Source organism: Macaca fascicularis, chromosome 10 (genome assembly GCF_037993035.2).
Source record: "Macaca fascicularis isolate 582-1 chromosome 10, T2T-MFA8v1.1".
NCBI lineage: Eukaryota > Metazoa > Chordata > Mammalia > Primates > Cercopithecidae > Macaca > Macaca fascicularis.
This window is the reverse complement of record NC_088384.1, coordinates 118,387,591-118,410,359: the sequence shown is the minus strand read 5'-3', so window position 1 is coordinate 118,410,359 and position 22,769 is coordinate 118,387,591. Positions and strand designations below refer to the sequence as shown.

At 58.0% G+C, this 22,769-nt stretch overlaps 1 protein-coding gene across 5 annotated transcripts in view; it reads left to right on the top strand.

The window, feature by feature from the left end:
• Window positions 1-22,769, top strand: part of LAMA5 (laminin subunit alpha 5) — a 58,634-nt gene that overhangs the window by 6,939 nt on the left and 28,926 nt on the right. For 3 of the 5 annotated variants that reach the window (XM_065523371.2, XM_065523369.2, XM_065523368.2), the window contains exons 3-14: window positions 8,496-8,613; window positions 9,372-9,490; window positions 9,659-9,829; window positions 9,937-10,034; window positions 13,813-13,928; window positions 14,041-14,159; window positions 14,245-14,335; window positions 14,623-14,757; window positions 14,960-15,019; window positions 22,139-22,279; window positions 22,378-22,515; window positions 22,597-22,731. In XM_065523371.2, the coding sequence (XP_065379443.1) occupies window positions 8,496-8,613; window positions 9,372-9,490; window positions 9,659-9,829; window positions 9,937-10,034; window positions 13,813-13,928; window positions 14,041-14,159; window positions 14,245-14,335; window positions 14,623-14,757; window positions 14,960-15,019; window positions 22,139-22,279; window positions 22,378-22,515; window positions 22,597-22,731 (1,441 nt within the window). Of the gene's footprint in view, window positions 1-5,379; window positions 5,701-8,495; window positions 8,614-9,371; window positions 9,491-9,658; window positions 9,830-9,936; window positions 10,035-13,812; window positions 13,929-14,040; window positions 14,160-14,244; window positions 14,336-14,622; window positions 14,758-14,959; window positions 15,020-22,138; window positions 22,280-22,377; window positions 22,516-22,596; window positions 22,732-22,769 lie in introns of those variants that run through there. The other 2 variants (XM_065523372.2, XM_065523370.2) reach the window with 2 other exon arrangements.

Here is a 22,769-nt window from a genome sequence, read left to right as displayed (position 1 = left end):
TTCACTCCTGTCTGAGTCTCTGTCCCTGCCATTGTCCCGAGGGTGTCAGAGATAGAGGAGGTCTCCCTGCAGCCTGGCTGGAGGGCTGGCCCCAAGGGGCAGGCGCCTTTGACAGCCTTGGTGGCCTGCAGGTCTGGCCCGAGGGTGGGCAGGCAGTGAGGGGAGGGCTCAAGCCCCAGCAGGTGGCCTGGAATTTCCAGGGGTTCCTGAACTTGCTCTAGGGCCCTATGGAGAAGGATGGGGAGCTGGGGAGGGGTTGCCTGTCCTGGGCTCCCTGCCTGCCTGCCAGGCCCCTGGGCCTGGCCTGACCTGGGTCTGGGTGTGGCTTTGCCTATTTACCTTCATCTCACTGAGTTTCCCCGCGTCTGGTTCCCCTGTCCCCTGGAGCCTGGGGGTCCCTCATCTCTCTGGCACAGCAGCAGAGGCCCCCTCTTGGCTGCAGCGGATGTGAATTCTCAGCTGCTCTGGTGGGAAGCTGGGAACTGGGTACTGGGTTCTTCCCGCCCCTCCTCCTTCGAGGAACTGGCGCGGCTGGGGGAGGGGAGATGGCCTGGTCTCCACGGCAACCCCAAGGTGGCTGCAGAGCCGGTGGGCATAGTGCCTGATATGGCTGGGTGGGGTCAGGGAAGGTGGGACTGACACTCAGACCCACAAGTGTGGGCTTCACCACCCCTTGGCTCTGGGGCTCTCTCTCAGCCTCGGTGCACATCTCTGAACTGGGCTGGAGACTTCAGGCCTGAAGCCAGTTTGCTTTTAGATTGTTCTGGGCCAGAAATCAGGTTCCACCACGTGAGCATCTTGCCTCCCAGCCTCAGTTTCACCAACTGTAAAATGATATGGAGGGAAAAGGAACCCTTTCCATTCCACCTGGGAAGCAGTCCCTCCACCTACCCACCCACCTATCCTATCCCATCCCTCTGCCTGCTCACCCATCCACCCCCCTACCTATCCACCCACCCACCCACCTACCTGTCCCTCTACCCACCCCCTACCTACCCACCCCTTACCTATCCACCTACCCCTCTACCCACCCCCTGCCCCTCCACCCACCCACCTATCCACCCACTCACCCACTTACCCCTCCACCCACCCACCCCCCTATTAACCCACCCACCCCCTATCCACCCACCCACCCCCTATCCACCCACCCACCCCCTACCCATCCACCCACCCACCCCCCTACCCATCCACGCCACCACCAACCCACCTAACCATCCAACCACCCAACCCCCCCCACCCACCTACCCACCTACGCCCCCACCTACCCACCTACCCCCTACCCATCCACTCACCCACCTACCCACCCCCTACCCATCCACCCACCCACCCCCCTACCCCCTACCCATCTACCCCCTACCCATCTACCCTCTACCCATCCACCCACCCACCTACCCCCTACCCATCCACTCACCCATCCACCCACTCCCTACCCATCTACCCATCCACCCATCCCCTACCCATCCACCCACCCCTCTACCTATCCAGCACCCACCCTTTCTTCCTTGCTTCCATCTGTCCATCCCTCTGTCTGCTCTTTCCTCCCTCCACACCTGCACCGTCTTCCTTCCTTCCTTCTCAGCCGCTTTCCTGACCATGTGGATGTGTCTACCAAGGCCCCTGTCTGGGCCGGGGGCTGCCAGCCTTGGTCGGGGTGGGGGCAGGGACTCCCTGGAGTTGGGTGGAGAAATGTCCTTCCTGGGCTTCAGGGCTGATCCTGGGGCGGGGCTGGGGCTTCCATCAGGAAGCCAGGCTGAGCAGCGGGTGGGTCCGGGCACTCCCCCTGTAGCGCGCTGCCAGCAGCCTTTGTTCTGGGATCTGGAGCGGATGCCCTGGGAGGGGGGTGGGGGTGGCTGGCACTGGGCATCGCGAAGGCTTCCTGCTCCTGGAAGGCTGAGGAGGGCGGGGTGGGCTGCATCACGGTTCGGGTCTCACGCCCCTGCTGTGTGGTGGGGCAGGGGCTGGCGCAGGGGAGGGGAGACTAGTCCCTGTGGTGTCCACCCAGGAGTGGCTGAGCCTTGGCCCCAGGAGTGCCAGCTGGGCTCCTGGCCTGGGTCCTGCTGCGCCCAGCCGTGGAGGGTTCTCCCTCCAAGGGTGGGGCTCAGGAAGAGGCTCCAGCACTGGTCACTGGTGACTCAGGGGGCAGTTTCCGAGTTCCAGACGTGACCTTCCCCGGAGGGTCCTTCTAGGGGGTTCTTGCGGATCTCCTTGTGTCCTCCGGAAGCTTCTAGAATTGAGTGGTCACATCACTGACCTCAGGCTCCCTCTTCCGAGAACCACACCCAGGCCCCAGGCCCCAGGCCCCAGGCCCAGGGAAGGGTGAGCATGTTCATGACTGCCCAGGCACGTGGCCAGCAGGTCCTGGCTCGAGCGCCCCCACCCCCTGGCTCTGCTGCAGGATCCAGGCCCTTGGCCCACTACACCAGCATGCTAGCCCAGCAGGCCCAGGTTGTAAGGAGCTGGGCAGAGTGAGTGGGGCTGGCTCTGGCCTGTGTCCCCTCCCTCTCCATTCGGCCCTTGGGTGGTCTAACGGTGGGGGCGGGGCTCTCCCCAGCAGAGGAGGGCATGCCTCCTGTCTCCCTCAGATGAGGAGTGAGGACGCGGGGGGGCCTCCTTCCTGCAGGGAGACCCCTGCTTTGTCCTCTGCACAGCAGGCCACAGTGCAGGTGCCACAGGTGCGGCAGCGGCTTTGTCCCAGCCCCCGAGGCCCAGAGCTGCAGGGCAAATGGGGAGGCCTAGGTGGGGACCAGGTAGGAGTCAAGGTGTAGGGGAACTGGGGCCAGCAGGGTATGGGGGGGACAGTTAGGCATGAGTCTAGTATTGGTTGGGGGTGAGCAGTGCCAGGTGAGGGCCTGTGCCCCTGGGGATGGCGGAGAGCCATGGGAGGGCAGAGTGGACTGGGGTAGGGCTGGAGAGGGGAGGCAGTCAGCTGTCCCCTCCAAGCGGGGGTACGAGGAGGTAGAGCTCTGCTGAAGTCATTGGCCGCTGGAGTGTGAGTTTCCCTAGGCACTTGGGGAAACTGAGGTGGGGTTATGAGAGGGTCAGGGCCAGTGTGGAGTGCCCAAGGTCCCAGTGCTGGAGTCTTGAGGACTGTGGGGTTGGCCATGCTGTCTGGAGTCTGGGTTCCCAGGCTGGTTCCTCCTCTGTAAATGGGGTGAGTACCCCTGCCGGAGGCCCAGCACACCCAGACTGCCTTACCCTTCAGGACTGCCTGCCCTCTGGCTGGCCGGCTGGGGCCTTGGGCAGGCCTTCTGGTCCAGGGTGCCACTGGCTTGGCTCCCTGGGCCTGGTTGGGCACTCAGCCATGTGGCCAGTGCCCCAGGACGGTCAGTGGGTTGTCCAGGGAAGGACAGGAAGTGCAGCGCGGCCAGGCTCTAGGCTCTAGTTACACAGCTCGGCAGCCGGGACAGGTGCACTGGCTGGGCCGGAGGCAGCCACTTGAGTGGGGCTCCCTGGGGGTATGGCGGGAGTCCTGGGAGGCACCACTCCCCTCCCCTGGCACAGGGTGGACAGCAAGACCCTCCCTCTACTTGTCCTGGAAGGAGGACGAGGCCCAAGGGGCTGCCATGCCAAGGTGGGGCTGGGGCTCCTCTCCCCGCACCCCTCTGTCATGCTTGCTCTTGGTGGCTGCACAGCCAGACCTGGCACTCAGGGCACAGAGATGCCCCAGCGCCCACCTAGACCCCAGGCGGCCCCCAAAGGCTTCCTGTCTTCTGTTTCTGAACAAGAGCCACCACATTAGCCTCTGGTAATACAGCTCAGTGGAGACTAAACTGTTTGGGTTTCAGGCCGAGGGGTCCCCTTGGGATAATCTCCACTTCCTGTGTCCGCGGCTGACCATCTGGCCTGACCTGGACCGGGCTGCAGGGAGGGAACCCTGAGCTTGGACTGCAGTGGTTGGGGTCCCCGAATCCACCCCATGCCCAGCTCTGTTGAGGTGCAGGCAGCCCCCTGGCTGGGACCCCATGCCCTCCCTCCAGCTGGGGAGTTCCTGTCCCCCCACCCACTCCTGGAAGTTTCCCTGTCCTGCGTAGCACATCTGTAGTTGGGCATGGCGACGTCCAACCCTGGCGTCCGGGGTTCTGGCCTCGGCGTTTTTATTTTTCTTCCCAGTGGTGGGCTTGCTGTGGAAATCCCCGGCTTTTCCACTCCACGTCCCTCTGGGAGAGGTGTCTGTGTGGGGCGTGTTTCCGGACCCCTGATAGGTTGTGTGGCCGCTGTGCTTATTCACCCAGCTGGGGGTCGGTGGAGCCGCCCCGCCCTGCTGTGGGGCTTATCTGTGTATCCAGATGGGGTCTCTTCGAGGGGAGGCACACGACAGGAGCGGGCAAGGGCTGGGCTGGCCCCGGACTCTGGGCAGCGAGGGGGCTGGGTGCCCCGGTGCCCTGTCCGAGCGGCGTGGTCAGGGTGCTCACCCGGATGCCTGGGGCTAGGAGGGACTTTTCCTGCCCCGGGAATTGGCACAACGCCCTTCTTCCTGCAGGGCCTGGGCTGAGTCACAGACCTCTGTGATTCAGGCTGCTGGGGAAGGCTGGACTGGCCCTCACCCGGCTCAGTGGGTACCTGGGCCTGGCCCTGGTCTCCCCAACCCAAGATGTGCCAGGGCAGAGCTGGATTTGGGCACAGGACAGCACCCCCTCCCCTCCTCTGGAGGTTCCAGCCACAGCCCTCCCCATGGTGAGGTGGGTGCCTCAGCCTAGGAGACTGCTGGCCAACAGCCCCATGCCATCCCCAGGGCCCCCGAAAGCCCCACCAGCATTTCTCTGTAGTCCTCACCGTGCTGCCCAGACCCCAGCACCTACCCAGTCCCCTCCGCAGCTTTGCCTTTGGAGCGCCAGTGTGTGGTGCAGCTCTGGTGGGGACCTTGGCATTTCTGCGGAGTGGCTGCTGCCTGTCCTCCAGGAACAGCTGGCGTCCTCCCTCCCAGGGCGCTCGAGCCTTCATGCCCTCATGAAAGGCATTTTATCCTGATGCCCCTCTCTGCAGCTCTTCCCACTGCCCTGTGCCCAGGGAGGGGAAGTGTCCGCCCCAGGTCCACACGACCCCTGAACCTGGAGCCTGCCTGGGCCCCGGGCCCTGTGCTCCTGGGGCTCTCGACCCCCTGTGAGACAGTGGTCACTGGGCAGAGGCCTCCTCTGGGAGCCATGGCCCTCCCAGGTCAGGTCGGTTATGGGGGGACTGGGGGGTGCAGTGGCTGAGAGGCGGGTCCGGCTGCTGTCCTGGAGACGTGCCTGCCCCAAAATAGCCAGATTTTTAAAAATAACTCAGGCGGCTTTTGTTTGGCTTTTGCTTTGAAAGAATTTTTTTTTTCCTTTTGCACAGAACTATGTAGCAGCGGAAAGGTCAGCACTGGCAGCTGAGCTGAGCTGAGCTGAGCGGGGCGTGGAGGGGGAAGGGCGGTCCCGCAGCCCGGGGTCTGCGCTCGCTCCGGGTCATGGCGAGGGCGGCCAGTGTGGCCCTGGGAGCTGCGACCAGGTCAGAGACAGATGGGAGCCCTCCAGTGCGGGCTTCCCTTCCTGTGAGCATCTGTGCAGCCACCAGGCCCTCGAGGACAGCTGTCCAGGGCCCCTGTCTGACACACAGATGGTTGGAATGAGAGACAGACAGGAGGCCAGGATCTTCCCGTGCGTCCCAGGGGTGGAGAGGGCGAAATTTCTGTGTCCCCCTCATCGTGCCGATCAGTGTCTTCGAGTCAATATTTGTGCAAGTGCTCTCAGCTGGGAAAAATGCGACTGGCCTGCTGAAGGGGAGGGGAAAGGACGGATGGGCCTGAGGAGAGCGCAGCCTCCAGGCGCTCAGGGAACAGCGGGGGCGGCTCCCAGGGGGCTCAGTCGGGACCTTTAGTCTCTTGGTGGGAGGGGCTGTGCTGCCAGCTCCCCGAGAACTGCCTGTGTCTGTGCCCCGTCCACCTCGAGCGGACCCTTCCCTGTCCAGGCACAGGGGCCATTGGCCCCCGCCTGGGGCTCTCTGGAATGCTTGTGGTCAGGCCCGTGGGGCTGCTGAGGCCCAGGTGTGGGGCTGGGTATAGGGTCTGACCCTGAGGAGGCTCAGACCCCTCCCTGCTGGACAGGGCATGTCTCCCTGCCCCCCAGCCACAGGGAGGTAGACGATGACCTCAGCCTGGCAGCCGGTGAATAGGCCTGTGCTCCGCCCCCACCCTGGAAGGCTGCACTTGGCTCCCACAGTCCCCCTCCGAGGAGACTCGGAAGCAGCGCCAAGCCCTCCAAGAAGGGTGGGATTTGGACCTGATGTGCCTGGAGTCCTGGAGCCTTGCCCCCTACCTGGAGTCTGGGCAGCCAGTGCCCCCAAGGGCTGAAGCAATGAGGAGTCTGTGTTGTTTCCAGGGGGGCCTCACAGCAGTCTCAGTCCAGCTCAGTCTGGTGGGGTGACTGTAGGTCTTGTGCAGCTCTGGGGGACCCTACTCTCCTGCTTGGTGCCCTAGGCTCCCAGGCCTACCTGGCCAACAGCACCCAGCGGTTCCCGGGTGCACCTGCTGTGGCGAGAAACCCTCCAGAGGAGCGGGCACCGGCGGGTCAGGGTCCTGAAGAGATGCAGTGGGTGGCCCTGGGGTGTGGCGTGACCCTCGGAGGCCTGCTGGCCTTTTCAGGGCCCACCTGGGGGCCCACCTGTGAGCAGAAGAGGGACTGGTTCCCACTGCCGCCCGCAAACAGTTGGGCTGAGTAGTGAGGTCTCCCAAGGTCTCCATCGCGGACCCTGTGGGCCTGTCAGGGGAGGTGTGGGCTGAGACAGGCAGGCCACCCCTGGGCTGTGGGTCCGTGAGTTGCCTCTCTCCCCAGCACCTGGGCCTCTTTGTACAGGCGGGGAAGAGGTTCATATTTCCTCCGCCTCCCTGCCAGGTCCCTGTGGAGCCTCTGCCTGGGATCTGCCTGGGAGAGCCCTTTCCCCTTTGTGTGAGAGGGGCTGGGGAGGGGCTCACCCTCCCTTGGAGCCTCCAGGCTTGTGACAGGGCCTGGAAACACCTTCCCTCCTTTGCCCCCACGTAGGGGGAGCCTAGGGCTCCCCTCAGAGGCTATGGTGGGTGGGAGCACTTGGCCACAGCAGGGGCTGAGCCCTGGCTTGCATGAGTGTGAAGGTGGGGTGCTGCCTGGGCACTGCCCCCTCCTGTGTGCCTCTGGAACCCCCCGGCTCCTGGGTGCAGCCTCTTACCAATGAGGTCATGGGCTGTTTTAGGGACCAGAGACCTTTTCAGAGGGGGCCTGTCCTGGGTCCATGGAAGAGCCGCCCCCGCGGTGTTTCACTGTTGGGCCAGCGGGTGTGTGTGCACCCCCAGGTGCAGGCATGGAGGCCCAGGGTTATGTTGGGTGGGAGCAGAGATGAGGCTGGGTAGCACTGTCTGCTGGGGGCAGGGGAGGCTCAGGCCTGGAGTCCTGAGGGCAGGGTGGTGGGGGATTGGTAGGGGAGGGAGGGAGGCCCAGGCTGATCAGAGGCCTGAGGGGAGCCAGCAGGCCTGGCCTGTGCGGAGAGACAGGCCTGGGCCTGGGGAGGTGTCTGCAGCTGAGGATTAGGGGGAGGGGCTGCAATCAGGGCAGCCTTCTCTGAGGAGGTACAAAGCACCCTGTGAAGACTGAGCCAGGCTCTCCCCCAACCCTGGGGCACAGACACATGGGCTGTCCCTGGTGGAGGTCGAGCTGACACACGGGGAGAAAGTGGGCAAAGCCAGGGCGGGGCTGGGGCAGGGTCTTGGGGTTTTGGGGGCCTGGGAAGGAGCAGCTTTCCTCTGCCCTGGTCAGGGCTGCCCTGACACTCACAGGGCCACAGCAGAGCTACCGCCCCAGTGCCTGGGCTGGTGGAGTCTCCCAGGCAGGCTCAGCTTCCAGTGGCCCCCCTGCCTGCAAGGCTGAGCCCCGCTTGCTCCCTGCAGCCCAGTCCCCGGGGGCTCAGTGGGCCCCTGGCTGTGGGCTGGTCAGCAGGGGAGTGAGCGGAGCCTGGGGGAGGGGTGCCCGGCGTGAGGTAGGGGCAGGGGCCCCATCCTAGGAGCAGCTGACCTGTCAGGGACTAGGGGGTTAGACCTTTGGACCTGCCTGGTGGCGGGGACCACTGTCTGGCCACTGGGGCTGGCTGGACATGAGGGCTGTGGGGACACTGGGGTATGTTCCTGCACCCACCCTGGCCAGTCCCTGCCTGGGCCGTGGGTAGGCCACTCCCTAACTTGCTCCATCTGCAGCCACAGAGCTTGCAGGACCATGGGGAACCCCAGGCTCCTGCAGCAGGGAAGGGGAGGAGGCAGTGCGTTGGTCCTGAGCACAGGCGGGGTGCCCTTCTAGGAGGGCTGGTTCCCGGGGGCTCATCTCCATCCCTGGGGAGCCCTCTCCCCTGGGTTCGTCTGCCCCATGCAGGCAAACCCAGAGTTGCCCCGTGTGGCGAGGATACCACATCCCCTGCTGTGGCCTCACCTGAGGGGCAGAAAATGAGCCAGGCCCCTGACAGCATGGGAATCCAGGTGCTCCTGGCTCCCCTGACGCCCTCTCGGCCCGCAGGTCTTCCACGTGGCCTACGTCCTCATCAAGTTTGCCAACTCACCCCGGCCGGACCTCTGGGTGCTGGAGCGGTCCATGGACTTCGGCCGCACCTACCAGCCCTGGCAGTTCTTTGCCTGTGAGTCTCTGCCGCCACGGGGCCTGGGGGGCGAGGCGGGGGGGTCCCTGGGCAGGCCCTCCATGACCAGGCTTCTGAAGGTCTCCGAACACCCAGCCCTGCCCTCACACCCAGCTGCTGTGGTCATGACTGTCAGACAAGGACTTGAAGGCTCATGGGGATTTACTGGCTTCTGTCCTTGGCGTCGGGCACAGCTGGGTCCAAGGGCTATGGCGCCAGGAATCTCTGGTGCCATCTCTCGGCTGCCTCTGGATGACTTCATGTGCTGGCTGCTCCCCGTGGTGACAGAAGGGCCCTGACAGCTCCCACCTTACTTCCTGCCAGCTCAGCCACCTGTGTCAGGAGTACTGGTGTCCGAGCACCCGTACGCTGGCCATCCTTGGCCCCATGCCACCCTGACCAGTCATGCTGGTGGGAATGAGTGCTGGCAGGCCTGGTCACGTGTCACCAAAAATTTCCTGGCCTGAGGATGGGGGAGGGGCAGGTCAGTGATGGGCAGTCTGTCCCCAAGGAAGGGAGTGAGGATAGTCACTGGGGGAGTCACTCGCTCTCAAAGCATGCCAGGCAGAGCGGTGGAGGGCAGTGCAGTCCAACGGGTCAGGCCCCCTCAGCCAGCGAGCTGTGGTCTCTGTCACACGGCCTCTTGGCCCGTGGGAGCCTCGGTGGCGAGGCCCAGAGACAGCAAGGGCCCTGGGGCACTGCGGGGGCCCAGGCTTTCCTGGTGATCCAGCGCCCTCCCCTCCCACCATTCCCCGCAGCCTCCAAGAGGGACTGTCTGGAGCGGTTTGGGCCACAGACTCTGGAACGCATCACACGGGATGACGCGGCCATCTGCACCACCGAGTACTCGCGCATCGTGCCCCTGGAGAATGGAGAGGTGGGCCCAGGAGGGGCAGCGCGGTGCGGGGCTGGAGAAGGGAGAGGTGGGCCGTGGAAGGGTAGCGTGGTGCGGGGCTGGAGAAGGGAGAGGTGGGCCCAGGAGGGGCAGCGCCGTGCAGGGGCTGGGGGCTGGGGCCACACCGGCCTCACCGTGTACCGCCCACAGATTGTGGTGTCCCTGGTGAATGGGCGCCCAGGCGCCATGAATTTCTCCTACTCGCCGCTGCTGCGTGAGTTCACCAAGGCCACTAACGTCCGCCTGCGCTTCCTGCGCACCAACACGCTGCTGGGCCACCTCATGGGGAAGGCGCTGCGAGACCCCACGGTCACCCGCCGGGTGAGCTGCCCGTGGCCCAGACAGGGGAGGGGGACTGGCCGGGTGGACCCGGGCCTTGGGGTGGGTGAGGCCTGGCTGCCTGGCGCTCACGGGGCCTGCGGGTGCAGTATTATTACAGCATCAAGGACATCAGCATCGGAGGCCGCTGTGTCTGCCACGGCCACGCGGATGCCTGTGATGCCAAAGACCCCACAGACCCGTTCAGGTGAGGCCCCGTTCAGGGGAGGCCCCGTTCAGGTGCAGTTCTCAGCTCCCTGCCTGTCCTTGTCACCCCTGCCTAACCTGAGGGTGGGTGACCTGGTTCCATGGCCCACCACGACCTTGTTCTCTGTGTGACCTGAACTGACCACCATTGCGCGGGCCTCAGTTTCTCATCTGTGCGGCGATGTGGAGGCCAGGGCGTGTGCAGCCTCCCCAGGGTGCCCCATCTTGGTTTGGGGGAGCCTTGCTCTGCTGCTGGCAGAGGCAGGGCTCTCTGGACCCCCAGGCCAGCTGGCCTTCCCACAATGGCGGACCCCCAGGGCCCTGTGAGGAGAGTCAGTGATGAGGATGACTGATTCCCGAGTCCACGTCTGCGTGCTCTGGAATGGACAGGTGCCCACTACTTGCCGAGGCAGCCCTCATTCACTTTAGGGGTGCCCACTCAGCTCCCCCAACCTTTCAGGACACAACAGACAACTTCCCTGCTGCCCCCAGCCCTCACCTTCACTCCAACCAAGCAGGGACCAAGGCCCAGGATGGGGATGGCGGGGTGGGGGTAGCCAAAACCCCACGTGTGCTATGCCCTGTGTGCCTGCTTTCGGGGGCAGCCAAGGGCACTACAGAGCGTCTACCTCCCGGGAACCCCGCACAGAACGGGCAGCGGCCCTGGTGCTGGCACCTGCACATTCCTGGGCCCCACCCAGAATCCTCAGTAAGGTAGGGCTGGGCTCGTTCTGCGGAGAAGCAGCCCCGGGGCACATCCGTCCTTTCCTCCCTCCCTCTGTTTCTTCAGCCAGCAGCTGTGTGTTGAGCGCCTAACACATGCTGGGCCCTTTTCCTGGGAATGGGAACAGAGGGTGGGACCCCAGTCCAGCCACAGGAGCACCTGTTCTGGGAGGCAGCTGGGAAACACGCAAACCAGTACTCAACCTGGAGGGTGTAACACCCAAGGGTGGCAGTGCAGGCATGGGGCTGGACAGAAGCCACTCAGAGTGGTGCAGCCGAGGCTGAGCGTGTGATGAGGCTCCTGGACCCCCAGCAGAGAGCCGCCAGGGCTCATCTAGTTCCTGAAACCGTGCAGCCCAACTTCATGCGCTTGAATTTAGGACCTGCCCCCTGCCTTCTGCTGGGGTCTTACGGCTCTGTCCACGTTCCAGTTTACAGGGGAGGTGGGGAGGCGGGTGGAGCTCAGATAGGACAGGTTCACTTCCATTCCCATGGCCAGTGCCGAGCAGAGGCGGGAGCCCTGGCCCCTTCGGATGTGGATGAGGGGAGGAGTGGCACAGTCTCCTGAGCTGGAGGACGTGGGCTGTTTTCCAGGAGCTGTGGGCCCTGGGGACCCACCCTGGGCACCTGTTGCTGCCAGCACGGCTTCAGGCTGCTGAGCTCCAGCAGAGCTAAGTTGTCCTGGGAAATTAAATGCTAAGTGGGGACACAGCTCGTGACAGCTGGGAGTGGAACCCACCAGGCAGCCAAATGGGCCTCTGAGGAGAGGAAGGTTGCAGGAGCCGGGGCTTGCCTTGGCCTGCAGGGAAGACATTGCCATCCCTTGACTCACCACACCTGGGTGTGGACTGAGCTCAGCTCTCCCTGCAGGTGCAAACAGGGGTGACTGGGCATCTTTCCTGGAACCACAGACTCTGTTACCAGCACCTGGTCACACACCAGTGTCCCAAAACATCAGCCTGCCCGTGTCCTCCCTGCACCCTTTACCCACCACCCCCACCTCTCCTCCAGGGAAGGGGACTCCATGTCTTCAGCCAGCTCCTCTCTGCCTCTTCACCTCCACCATCACCTTACTCCCACCCCAACCCCAACATCACCACCCCACCATCACCATCATCAACTTTATCACCCCCACCATCGCCATCATCATCCCACCATCATCACCCCACCATCACCATCATCGCCCCCACCATCACCACCATCACCGTCATCCCCCCACCATCATCACCATCACTGTCATCACCCCCACCATCACCACCATCACTGTCATCACCCCCACAATCACCACCACCATCGTCATCTCCCCCACCATCACCATCATCCCCCCACCATCACCTCATCCCCCCCACCATCACCATTATCGCCCCCACCATCACCACCATCACCGTCATGCCACCGTCATCCCCCCATCATCACCATCATCACCCCACCATCACCATCATCCCCCCACCATCACCATCATCACCCCACCATCACCATCATCACCCCACCATCACCATCATCACCCCACCATCACCATCATCAACATTATCACCCCCACCATCACCATCATCATCCCACCATCATCACCCCACCATCACCGTCATCCCCCCACCATCACCACCATCACCATCATCCCGCCCACCATCACCATCATCATCCCCTGGGTTGCTGCTTCTTCCTTCCTAAAATGTACCCTGTAATTTTTTTTATTCCATGACAGCCTATCCGGAATTGTCTGAAAACGGCTGTTTTGTCCTCCCTCTTGAATGATAGTTGAGCTGACTGTAGAATTCGTGGTTGACAACTGTGTCTCTCAGCACTTTGGAGAAATGATTTGACTGTCTCTTCACCTCTCCAGGTGCTTGGGAGAGTCCGTTGTCACTGCCGTTGCTAGTCCTCTATGGGTCGTCTTCCTCTCCAGGATTTTTGTTGTTGTTGTTGTTGTTGTTATTGTTGTTGTTGAGATGGAGTCTCGCTCTGTCACCTGGGCTGGAGTGCAGTGGCCGGATCTCAGCTCACTGCAAGCTCCGCCTCCCGGGTTCACTCCTGCCTCAGCCTCCCGAGTAGCTGGGACTACAGGCGCCCGCCACCTCGCCCGGCTAGTTTTTTGTATTTTTTTAGTAGAGACGGGGTTTCACTGTGTTCGCCAGGATGGTCTCGATCTCCTGACCTCGTGATCCGCCCGTCTCGGCCTCCCAAAGTGCTGGGATTACAGGCTTGAGCCACCGCGCCCGGCCTCTCCAGGATTTTTTTATGGTCTTTTTGCCATTGGCGTTCTGCAGATTTGTTGTGTTGTGTCGAGGATTCGGATTTTTTTTCTTGCTCAGGACTCACTTTTTTTTTTTTTGAGATGGAGTCTTGCTCTGTCGCCCAGGCTGGACTGCAGTGGCCTGATCTTGGCTCACTGCAAGCTCCGCTTCCCGGGTTCACGCCATTCTCCTGCCTCAGCCTCCCGAGTAGCTGGGACTACAGTCGCCCGCCACCATGCCTGGCTAGTTTTTTTTTTTGGTTTTTTTTTTTTTTTTTTTGGTAGAGACGGGGTTTCACTTTGTTAGCCAGATGGTCTTGATCTCCTGACCTTGTGATCTGCCCGCCTCGGCCTCCCAAAGTGCTGGGATTACAGGCGTGAGCCACCGTGCCCGGCCTATGTTTTAGATTTCTTTATGACCATTTTTAACATTTTTCTCTGGCTTCTACTAGATTACTCTGTTTTGTGAGGTTCTCAGGGCTCTTTTTGCTGACCTGCCACATTGTTTCTCTGCAAGATCTTTAGCAGGGTTTATCTCTGTGCTTCTGGTATGCCCTGGGATTGGGCCCTGCACAGCTCCTGCCACTGTGAGACCCTGTCCTCCACCGCCTCTTTCCCTGTGTGCATTACCCCAGCCTGGGAGAGCTGCGCCAGAGCCACTGGCTGGGGGATGCCGAGTCTGGGCCAGCAAACAGAGCAGCGGGGGGCCGTGTCCCTTCGGCAAGCCAAGCCGTCGAGGGGATCCCAGGCCCCTTTGGGGAAGGGACTAAGTACCTGCCACCTGCCTCCAGGATGGGCCTGAGCCCCCCTCCTGTGTACCCCACAGGCTGCAGTGCACCTGCCAGCACAACACCTGCGGGGGCACCTGTGACCGCTGCTGCCCCGGCTTCAACCAGCAGCCGTGGAAGCCTGCGACTGCCAACAGTGCCAATGAGTGCCAGTGTGAGTACCTCCTCCCGCACCTGCGTGTCCTGCCCACACCCTGACCCATGAGAGTGCCCCGGTGCCTGGGCCCATGGAGGGCATGCTGACAGCTGGTCTCCCCTTTCTCTAGCCTGTAACTGCCACGGCCACGCCACCGACTGTTACTACGACCCTGAGGTGGACCGGCGCCGTGCCAGCCAGAGCCTGGATGGCACCTATCAGGGCGGGGGTGTCTGTATCGACTGCCAGGTGGGCTGGGCTAGAGGGCTGGGGATGGGCTGGCCCTGAGGCGAGGCAGGGACCTCCCCGGACTCAATGGCCCTTGCACCCCCAGCACCACACCACTGGCGTCAACTGTGAGCGCTGCCTGCCAGGCTTCTACCGCTCTCCTGACCACCCGCTTGACTCGCCCCACGTCTGCTGCCGTGAGTGGGCTCAGCTGGGCGAGTGTCCTGGGTCTCAGGGTCTGCCCGGAAAGAGGCATTCTTGGGCCTTTGGGGCTGCTTTGGAGGGGATGTCCTGAGCTTCCAGGCCAGCCCAGGAAGGAACCTCCCAGGCCACGGGGCAGGTCCCCAGCCCTCATGTCCCCCCAGGGGGCCTGGCTGTAGCCCTCGTCCCCACGGCCCTGGCGGGGAGGTAGACTGCCCCATCTTGGAGCCCACCCCTTGGGTCCTGGTAGCTCCAGGCTTACCCGGCTCCTGCCCCTGCCCAGGCTGCAACTGCGAGTCCAACTTCACGGATGGCACCTGCGAGGACCTGACGGGTCGCTGCTACTGCCGGCCCAACTTCTCCGGGGAGCGGTGCGACGTGTGTGCCGAGGGCTTCACGGGCTTCCCAAGTTGCTACCGTGAGCACCTGCCAGGGGCGTCTGAACAGACACCACTGCCTGCTGGACTCCAGGAGCCCTGTGGGGGGTGGGGCATTCCCTGGGATGGACCCTGTTGTCCTGCCTGCATCTCCGATTGTGCTGAGAGACCGAGGGTGGCAGGGGGTGTGGGGTGCTGGGGTTCTAAGCAGACCTGGCCAACATGCGTGTCTCTTCCCCTCAGCGACACCCTCATCCTCCAATGACACCAGGGAGCAGGTGCTGCCAGCCGGCCAGATTGTGAGTAAGTGTCCTTGAGGCCCCCAGGTCCCTGACCTGCTCTGGAGCCATGGGGCAGCCTCACAGGAAGTTCGTGGAGAAAAGGAGAATTTTCATTTGGTCACTTTATTTTTGGTTTATTTCTTCTTATGCAAATTATGCATATTCACACTGGAAAACTTTCAGAAATATAGGTAGGCATAAAGCCAAAGAAAAAGGTTAGCCTGGGCAACATGGTGAAACCCTGTCTCTACAGAAAATACAAAAATTAGCTGGGCGTGGTAGTGTGTGTCTGTAGTTTGAGCTCCTCTGGAGACTGAGGTGGGAGGATTGCTTGAGCCTGGAAGGCTGAGGCTGCAGTGAGCCATGATCACACCACAGCACTCTGGCCTGGGCGACAGAGTGAGACGTTGTCTCAAAAAAGAAAAGTGGTGGCCGGGTGCGGTGGCTCACACCTGTAATCCCAGCACTTTGGGAGGCCAAGGCAGGTGGATCACCTGAGGTCAGGAGTTCAAGGCCAGCCTGGCCAACATGGTGAAACCCTGTCTCTACTAGCTGGGCATGGTGGCGGGCACCTGTAATCCCAGCTACTTGGGAGGCTGAGGCAGGAAAATTGCTTGAACCCAGGAGGCGGAGGTTGCAGTGAGCCAAGATTGCACCACTGCACCCCAGCCTGGGCAACAGAGCAAAACTCCATCTCAAAAAAAAAAAAAAAGTTATCCACAATTCCACCACCTCTACACAGCGCCTGAATGCTCTCTGTACACAAGCACTTCTCTTTCACAAGCACTTCTCTTTCACAAGCACTTCTCTTTCACAAGCGTCGTCATGCTCTGCACCCTGTCCTATGATTACGTCCCAGCCACAGTCCTGTAAACACATTGTCTTATGGTCCGTTTCATAGGGACTAATTAAGTATTTAAACAACCCCCAGTGGTTGGAAATCGAGGTTCTTTTTTTAAAAAATAATGCTGTGATAAAGCATTATTAATATGAGGTAGAAAACTAGCCGGGCACAGTGGCTCACACCTGTAATCCCAGCGCTATGGGAGGCCGAGGCGGATGGATCACCTGAGGTCAGGAGTTCAACACCAACCTGACCAACATGGTGAAACCCTGTCTCTACTAAAAATAAAAAAATTAGCCAGGCGTGGTGGTGCGTGCACCTGTAATCCCAGCTACTTGGGGGGCTGAGGCAGGAGAATTGCTTGAACCTGGTTGCAGTGAGCTGAGATCCACCGTTGCACTCCAGCCTGGGTGACAGAGCAAGACTCCATCTCAAAAAATAAATTTTAAAAAAAGGCTGGGTGTGGCGGCTCATGCCTGTAATTCCAGCACTTTGGGAGGCCGAGGCGGGCAGATCACGAGGTCAGGAGATCGAGACCATCCTGGCTAACACAGTGAAACCCCGTCTCTACTAAAAATATGAAAAAAAATTAGCCGGGCATGGTGGCGGGTGCCTGTAGTCCCAGCTACTCGGGAGGCTGAGGCAGGAGAATGACATGAACCCGGGAGGCAGAGCTTGCAGTGAGCCGAGATCTCACCACTACACTCCAGCCTGGGCGACTCTGACACAAAAACAAACAAACAAAAAAAACCAAATCAAAAAAAGTCAGCTGGGTGCAGTGGCTCGTGTAATCCCAGTACTTTTGGAGGCCGAGGCGGGCAGATCACGAAGTCAGGAGTTCGAGACCAGCCTGGCCAACATGGCAAAACCATGTCTCTACTAAAAATACAAAAATTAGCCGGACGTGGTGGCACATGCCTGCAATCCCAGCTACTCGGGGACTGAGACAGAAGAATCGCTTGAACCCGGAAAGCAGAGGTTGCAGTGAGCTGAGATCGCACCACTACACTCCAGCCTGGGCAACAAGAGCAAAAGTCTGTCTCAAAAAATTAAAAAAAAAAAAAAGTCTCCCAGCATACAGTCACAGTCACAGAGCAGCACGGCACCTGCTGACCAAATCACTGCCATTACCGCATAGCAGAGTCTATCACTGTCAGCTTGATAAACAAAAAATATTCTCAAGTTAGAGCCACATTCCCTCGCTTTTTAGTGTTTCTGGAATTGGGACCCGTCTTTTGCTTGATGGCATATCACAGTCTAGTTGGTAGGGTTTTTCCCTTTCATGACAGGACGTAAAAGCATGGCATCTTTCCCAGCGACTGGGGTCTTAGATTGTATTTGATATTACGTCTTTTTTTTTTTTTTTTGAGATGGAGTTTCGCTCTTTTTGCCTAGGCTGGAATGCAATGGCGTGATCTTGGCTCACTACAACCTCTGCTTCCCAGGTTCAAGCAATTCTTCTGCCTCAGCCTCCCGAGTATCTGGGGTTACAGGCATGCACCACTACGCCCGGCTAATTTTGTATTTTTAGTAGAGACAGGGTTTCTCCATGTTGGTCAGGCTGGTCTCGAACTGACTTCAGATTATCCGCCCACCTTGGCATCCCAAAGTGCTGGGATTACAGGCATGAGCCACCGCGCCTGGCACGATATTGCGTCGTTTTTAGCTGCACTTTGACTACTCTGTAAGCTTGAATCTTCTTGACTTTTCTACTGCTTTGGTTTTTGTTTTTTTGGGTTTTTTTGATGGAGTTTCGCTCTTGTTGCCCAGGCTGGAGTGCAATGCTGCAATCTCAGCTCACTGCAACCTCTGCCCCCGAGTTCAAGTGATTCTCCTGCCTCAGCTTCCCAAGTAGCTGGGATTACAGGCATGCGCCACCATGCCTGGCTAATTTTTGTATTTTTAGTGGATACAGGTTTTCTCCATGTTGGTCAGGCTGGTTTGGAACTCCTGACATCAAGAGATCTGCCCACCTCGGCCTCCCAAAGTGTTGGGATTACAGGCGTGAGCCTCTGCGCCTGGCCTGTATCACCTATTTCTTTTTTTTTTTTTTTTTTTTGAGACGGAGTCTCGCGCTGTCACCCAGGCTGGAGTGCAGTGGCCGGATCTCAGCTCACTGCAAGCTCCGCCTCCCGGGTTCACGCCATTCTCCTGCCTCCACCTCCCGAGTAGCTGGGACTACAGGCGTCCGCCACCTCGGCCGGCTAGTTTTTTGTATTTTTTAGTAGAGACGGGGTTTCACCGTGTTAGCCAGGATGGTCTCGATCTCCTGACCTCGTGATCCGCCCGTCTCGGCCTCCCAAAGTGCTGGGATTACAGGCTTGAGCCACCGCGCCCGGCCTTGTATCACCTATTTCTTATAAGATTTGTGTTTTTCTCCTGATGGGTCATTTGCTCCTTATTTTTTGGGGAGCTTTTTTCTGTGTTCTGATTTTGTAAATTTTTAGGTGAATCTGCCCATGTTGTTCTACTGAATCTCTGGTTGGGTCAGATTTAGATTCTGCTCCCTTACCCAGGAATTGTCTTGTCTGCTGGTTCTGTGATGGTTTTCTTTTTTACGTGAAAATGTTTAGTTTTTCATCAGTTGTGTAAACCAGGGGTCAACAAACTGTCTGAAAAGGTCCAGACGGTAAATGTCATAGACTCAGGGCTGTGTGATCCCTGTGGGGAAACTCCTCAGCTCTACCATTGCCAGCTGTAGCTTGCAAGCAGCCATAGAACATGTATTCACCAGTGGGCTTGGTGGGGTTCCAATACAACTTTATTTACAAAAGCGAGCGAGCGAGGAGTCCATAGACTAGTTTGCTAATCCCTGGTGTAAACTACTGACAATGTATCTTTTCGCTACTGGGCCATGGTAAGCACCTGTGACTGTAAGTAATTACCTGTGACTGTATAGTATTCACTTTCAATGTGTTCATTACAATGAACTGTATTGTCTTTCCTAACGGGGACACAGTGTTGAACATAAATATTTTATTTTGTCTAAATTCACAAGTGAGATTGTTTTGGTTTTGAAAAATACTTGGGAAATGATCCACACTTTTTTATGTTCCCGATCAGTTTAAAAATCACAGAAATTACCTACTTGTTAAAAGTCTGGTCAAACTTACAAAACCCTTTGGTCCTGATACCTGTTTTTCAACAGAGATCTTAGATTAAGGTTTTAATGTATTCTGTGGCTATTGTATTCAGTTTTCTACCTCATCTTTTTTTTTTTTTTTTTTTGGAGACAGAGTCTCACTCTGTCACCAGGCTGGAGTGCAGTTGCGCAGTCTTGGCTCACTGCAACCTCCGCCTCCCGGGTTCAAGTGATTCTCCCGCCTCAGCCTCCCGAGTAGCTGGGATTACAGGTGCCCGCCACCACGCCTGGCCAATTTTTTGTATTTTTAGTAGAGACGGGATTTCACCATGTTGGCCAGGCTGGTCTCAAACTCTGACCACAAGTGATCCACCTGCCTCAGCCTCCCAAAGTACTGGCAATACAAGCGTGTGCCACCATGCCCAGCCATTTTTCTACCTCATCTTAAGTCAGGTTTGATTATTTGTATTAGCAAATTGTGTATTTTGTTTTGATTTTTAAATGTATTGACACAAAGTTACGCACAGTGGCCTGTTGTAAAGTTAAAATTTCTGTTCATTTCTGTTCTTGTCTATTTTTATTTTTATTTTCTTTCTTTTCTTTCTTTTTTTTTTTTTTTTTTTTTTTGATCGAACAGACCTAACAGAGGTTCGTTGAGTTTATTGGTCTGTTCGAAGTACAGCTGCAGTTCTCTTGCTAAGACCTGCTGAGGTTTTTCTTTCTTTAGTTGGGAGGAGAGATTTTCCTTTCTAATATTCAGTCTCTTTAATCCACTTTCTTTGATTTATTCCTTTTTTTTTTTTTTAATAGCTTCTTGAGTTGTTATTTTTAGTCTGTCTTCATTCCCAACAAAAAGACTTAAAGCGGTGGTTCTCAGCCAGTGGTGACTTTGATCCACAGGAAGCATTTGATGATGTCGGGAGACGTTTTTGGTTGTGATGATTGATGGATGTAACTGATCCAGTGGGTAGAGGCGAGGGATGCTGCGAGCATCCTACAACCCGGGACCACTCCTGCACACAGAACGAAGAGTTATCCAGCCCAGAATGTCCACAGTCCTGAGGCTGGGAAACTTAAGTTTAAAGCTATAAATTTCCCTCAGAGTATAGCTTTGGCTAGGTTTCTTGTAGTTCGAGATGTGGGGTGTCCTCATTGCTGGTTTTTTTTTTAAATAGTCTATCATTTGGGGTTTTATTTTCTTTCGCCCTGTCACTGTTGAAGGTGCTGAGGTTTCCCTCCTGTCCTTTGCGTGGCGTTCAGTTCTGGTTTTGCTGCCTTGTGGTTAGACTTGGCACACTGGCAGTTTCTGCCTGTGTCTTTGGAATTTGAGATTTTCTTCGTTTCTAACCTAGAATGTGATGACTTTTTAAATTTTTATTTATTTATTCATTTATTTTGACACAGAGTCTCTGTTGCCTAGGCTGGCGTTCAGTTGCACAATCTTGGCTCACTGCAACCTCTGCCTCCTAGGTTCAAGCGATTCTCCTGCCTCAGCCTCCTGAGTAGCTGGGATTGATTACAGGCGCCCGCCACCACACCTGGGTAGATTTTGTATTTTTAGTAGAGATGGGGTTTTACTGTGTTGGCCAGGCTGGTCTCGAACTCCTGACCTCAGGTGATCCACCCACCACAGCCTCCCAAAGTGCTGGGATTACAGGCGTGAGCCACTGCACCTGGCAGTTTCTGCCTTTTGTCTTTTGGAATTTGAGATTTTCTTTGTTTCTAATCTAGAGCGTGACCACTTTTCGATTGTTCCAGGAACACTGGACAGGAACGTGTGTTCTCTATGAAGTACCGATTTGGCATGTTAAAGCAGGCTTGTGGCCAGGCACAGTGGCTCACGCCTGTAATCCCAGCACTTTGGGAGGCTGAGGTGGGAAGATCACCTGAGGTCAGGAGTTTGAGACGAGCCTGACCAACATGGAGAAACCCCGTCTCTACTAAAAATACAAAATTAGCCGTGCACAGTGGCGCATGACTGTAATACCAGCTACTCAGGAGGCTGAGGCAGGAGAATGGCTTGAACCTGGGAGGTAGAGTTTGAGGTGGAGCCAAGATGGCACCATTACACTCTAGCCTAGGCAACAAGAGCAAAACTCCATCTCAAAAAAACAAAGCAGGCTTGTTCATTATGCTCTTCAAACCCACAGTAGCCATGCTTAATTTCTGTCCCTCTGAGCGGTCCCGTTCTAACTATGTATCTCCATCAGTCTTTGTCTCTCTCTGACTCGGTTTTGCCAAATTCTCCTTGCCGTTTTATAGTTTTAGCTTCCCTCACCCCCGGGACACCGGCACGTTACCTGCTCCTAGAGGTTCATTTCTGCTGCCCCACTGGGTGGCGTGCCCGAGCTTCCCTCTGTCTCATTACCACCGTGCCTTCCATCCTCACTCACCTCCATGTCTGCGTCCGCCCCAGCTCCCTGCACAGAGCTCTCGGTTTACCACCTGAGGCGTTGGTTTAAGGTACTCTCTTTCAAGAGCCTATGACTGGAGTTTCCTCTTGGTCACGCTGACGTCTTCGGTTTTTATCTTCTGAAGGAGACAGCCCAGCCCCACGATCCTCCTTGCCGCTGTCAGTTCGGGCTTGCGCCTGCCCTCTTATCATTCATTTCTCCTTTTCTGCTGAAATGTTTCTTTTCCTGACTCTCACAAGTTAGAGCAAGAAAATGTGCTTTGATTTTGGTGCGTTTGTTTGTTTTTGCTACTGTTTCCTCTCTGGGGAGAGTTTGCAAGCTCTCTGTGTTCTGGTCTGACCAATGGTTACTCTTACACTTCTGACAAGTATTGAACCTTTATTTTTGTATCAGTACAAAAACCGAAGCATGTTCACAACTCTCCTTTCATGCCTAAGACATTTGATGCATTCTTTCTATCTTCTTCTCAACCCCCGATATTGTTTCTAAAGAAACTATAATTTGCTTTGCAGCTTGGTTTGATTTGTTTGTATTTTCTCTTTGTGTTAATGCTTGCAGCTAACTTGGAATCTACATAACAAATAACTCATTAAGCGTTTTGATAGTTGGCCTGACTTTGTTGCATGCCACTGTTTTCCCAAACACGCCTCTCCCTTATTGGGATTTTTATTCTTTTATTTTCTAGTTACTGTCGTGTAAAAGTGTAAGAAAATGAGTTTGTGGAGAGGAAAGGTTTGCCAGGAGGGGCGTACTGGGGTCTGCAGGGCATCTGAGACTCCCCTGCCTGTCCCCACCCTCCAGATTGTGACTGCAGTGCGGCAGGGACCCAGGGCAACGCCTGCCGGAAGGACCCGAGAGTGGGGCGCTGTGTGTGCAAACCCAACTTCCAAGGCACCCATTGTGAGCTCTGCGTGCCAGGGTTCTATGGCCCCGGCTGCCAGCGTGAGTCCCCTGTCCCCGCTGAACCTCCACCTGCTCTCGAGGCGGACACGAGGGGCCTGGTGACTCTAACCAAGCATGTGGGCCGCCCTTCCCTGCAGCCTGCCAGTGTTCCAGCCCTGGAGTGGCCGATGACCGCTGTGACCCTGACACAGGCCGGTGCAGGTGCCGAGAGGGCTTCGAGGGGGCCACATGTGATCGCTGTGCCCCTGGCTACTTCCGCTTCCCTCTCTGCCAGTGTGAGTGGCACCTCTCCCTGTGGGCACGGGTAGGGGAGGCCCGTGGGCCTGGCCTACCATGACACCTGCTCCACTCTGCAGTGTGCGGCTGCAGCCCTGCAGGAACCCTGCCCGAGGGCTGCGACGAGGCCGGCCGCTGCCCATGCCAGCCTGGGTTTGCTGGACCTCATTGTGACCAGTGCCACCCTGGCTACCACGGTTTCCCCAACTGCCAACGTGAGCAGAGGGCCAGGGCAGGAAGGGGCTCTGCCACC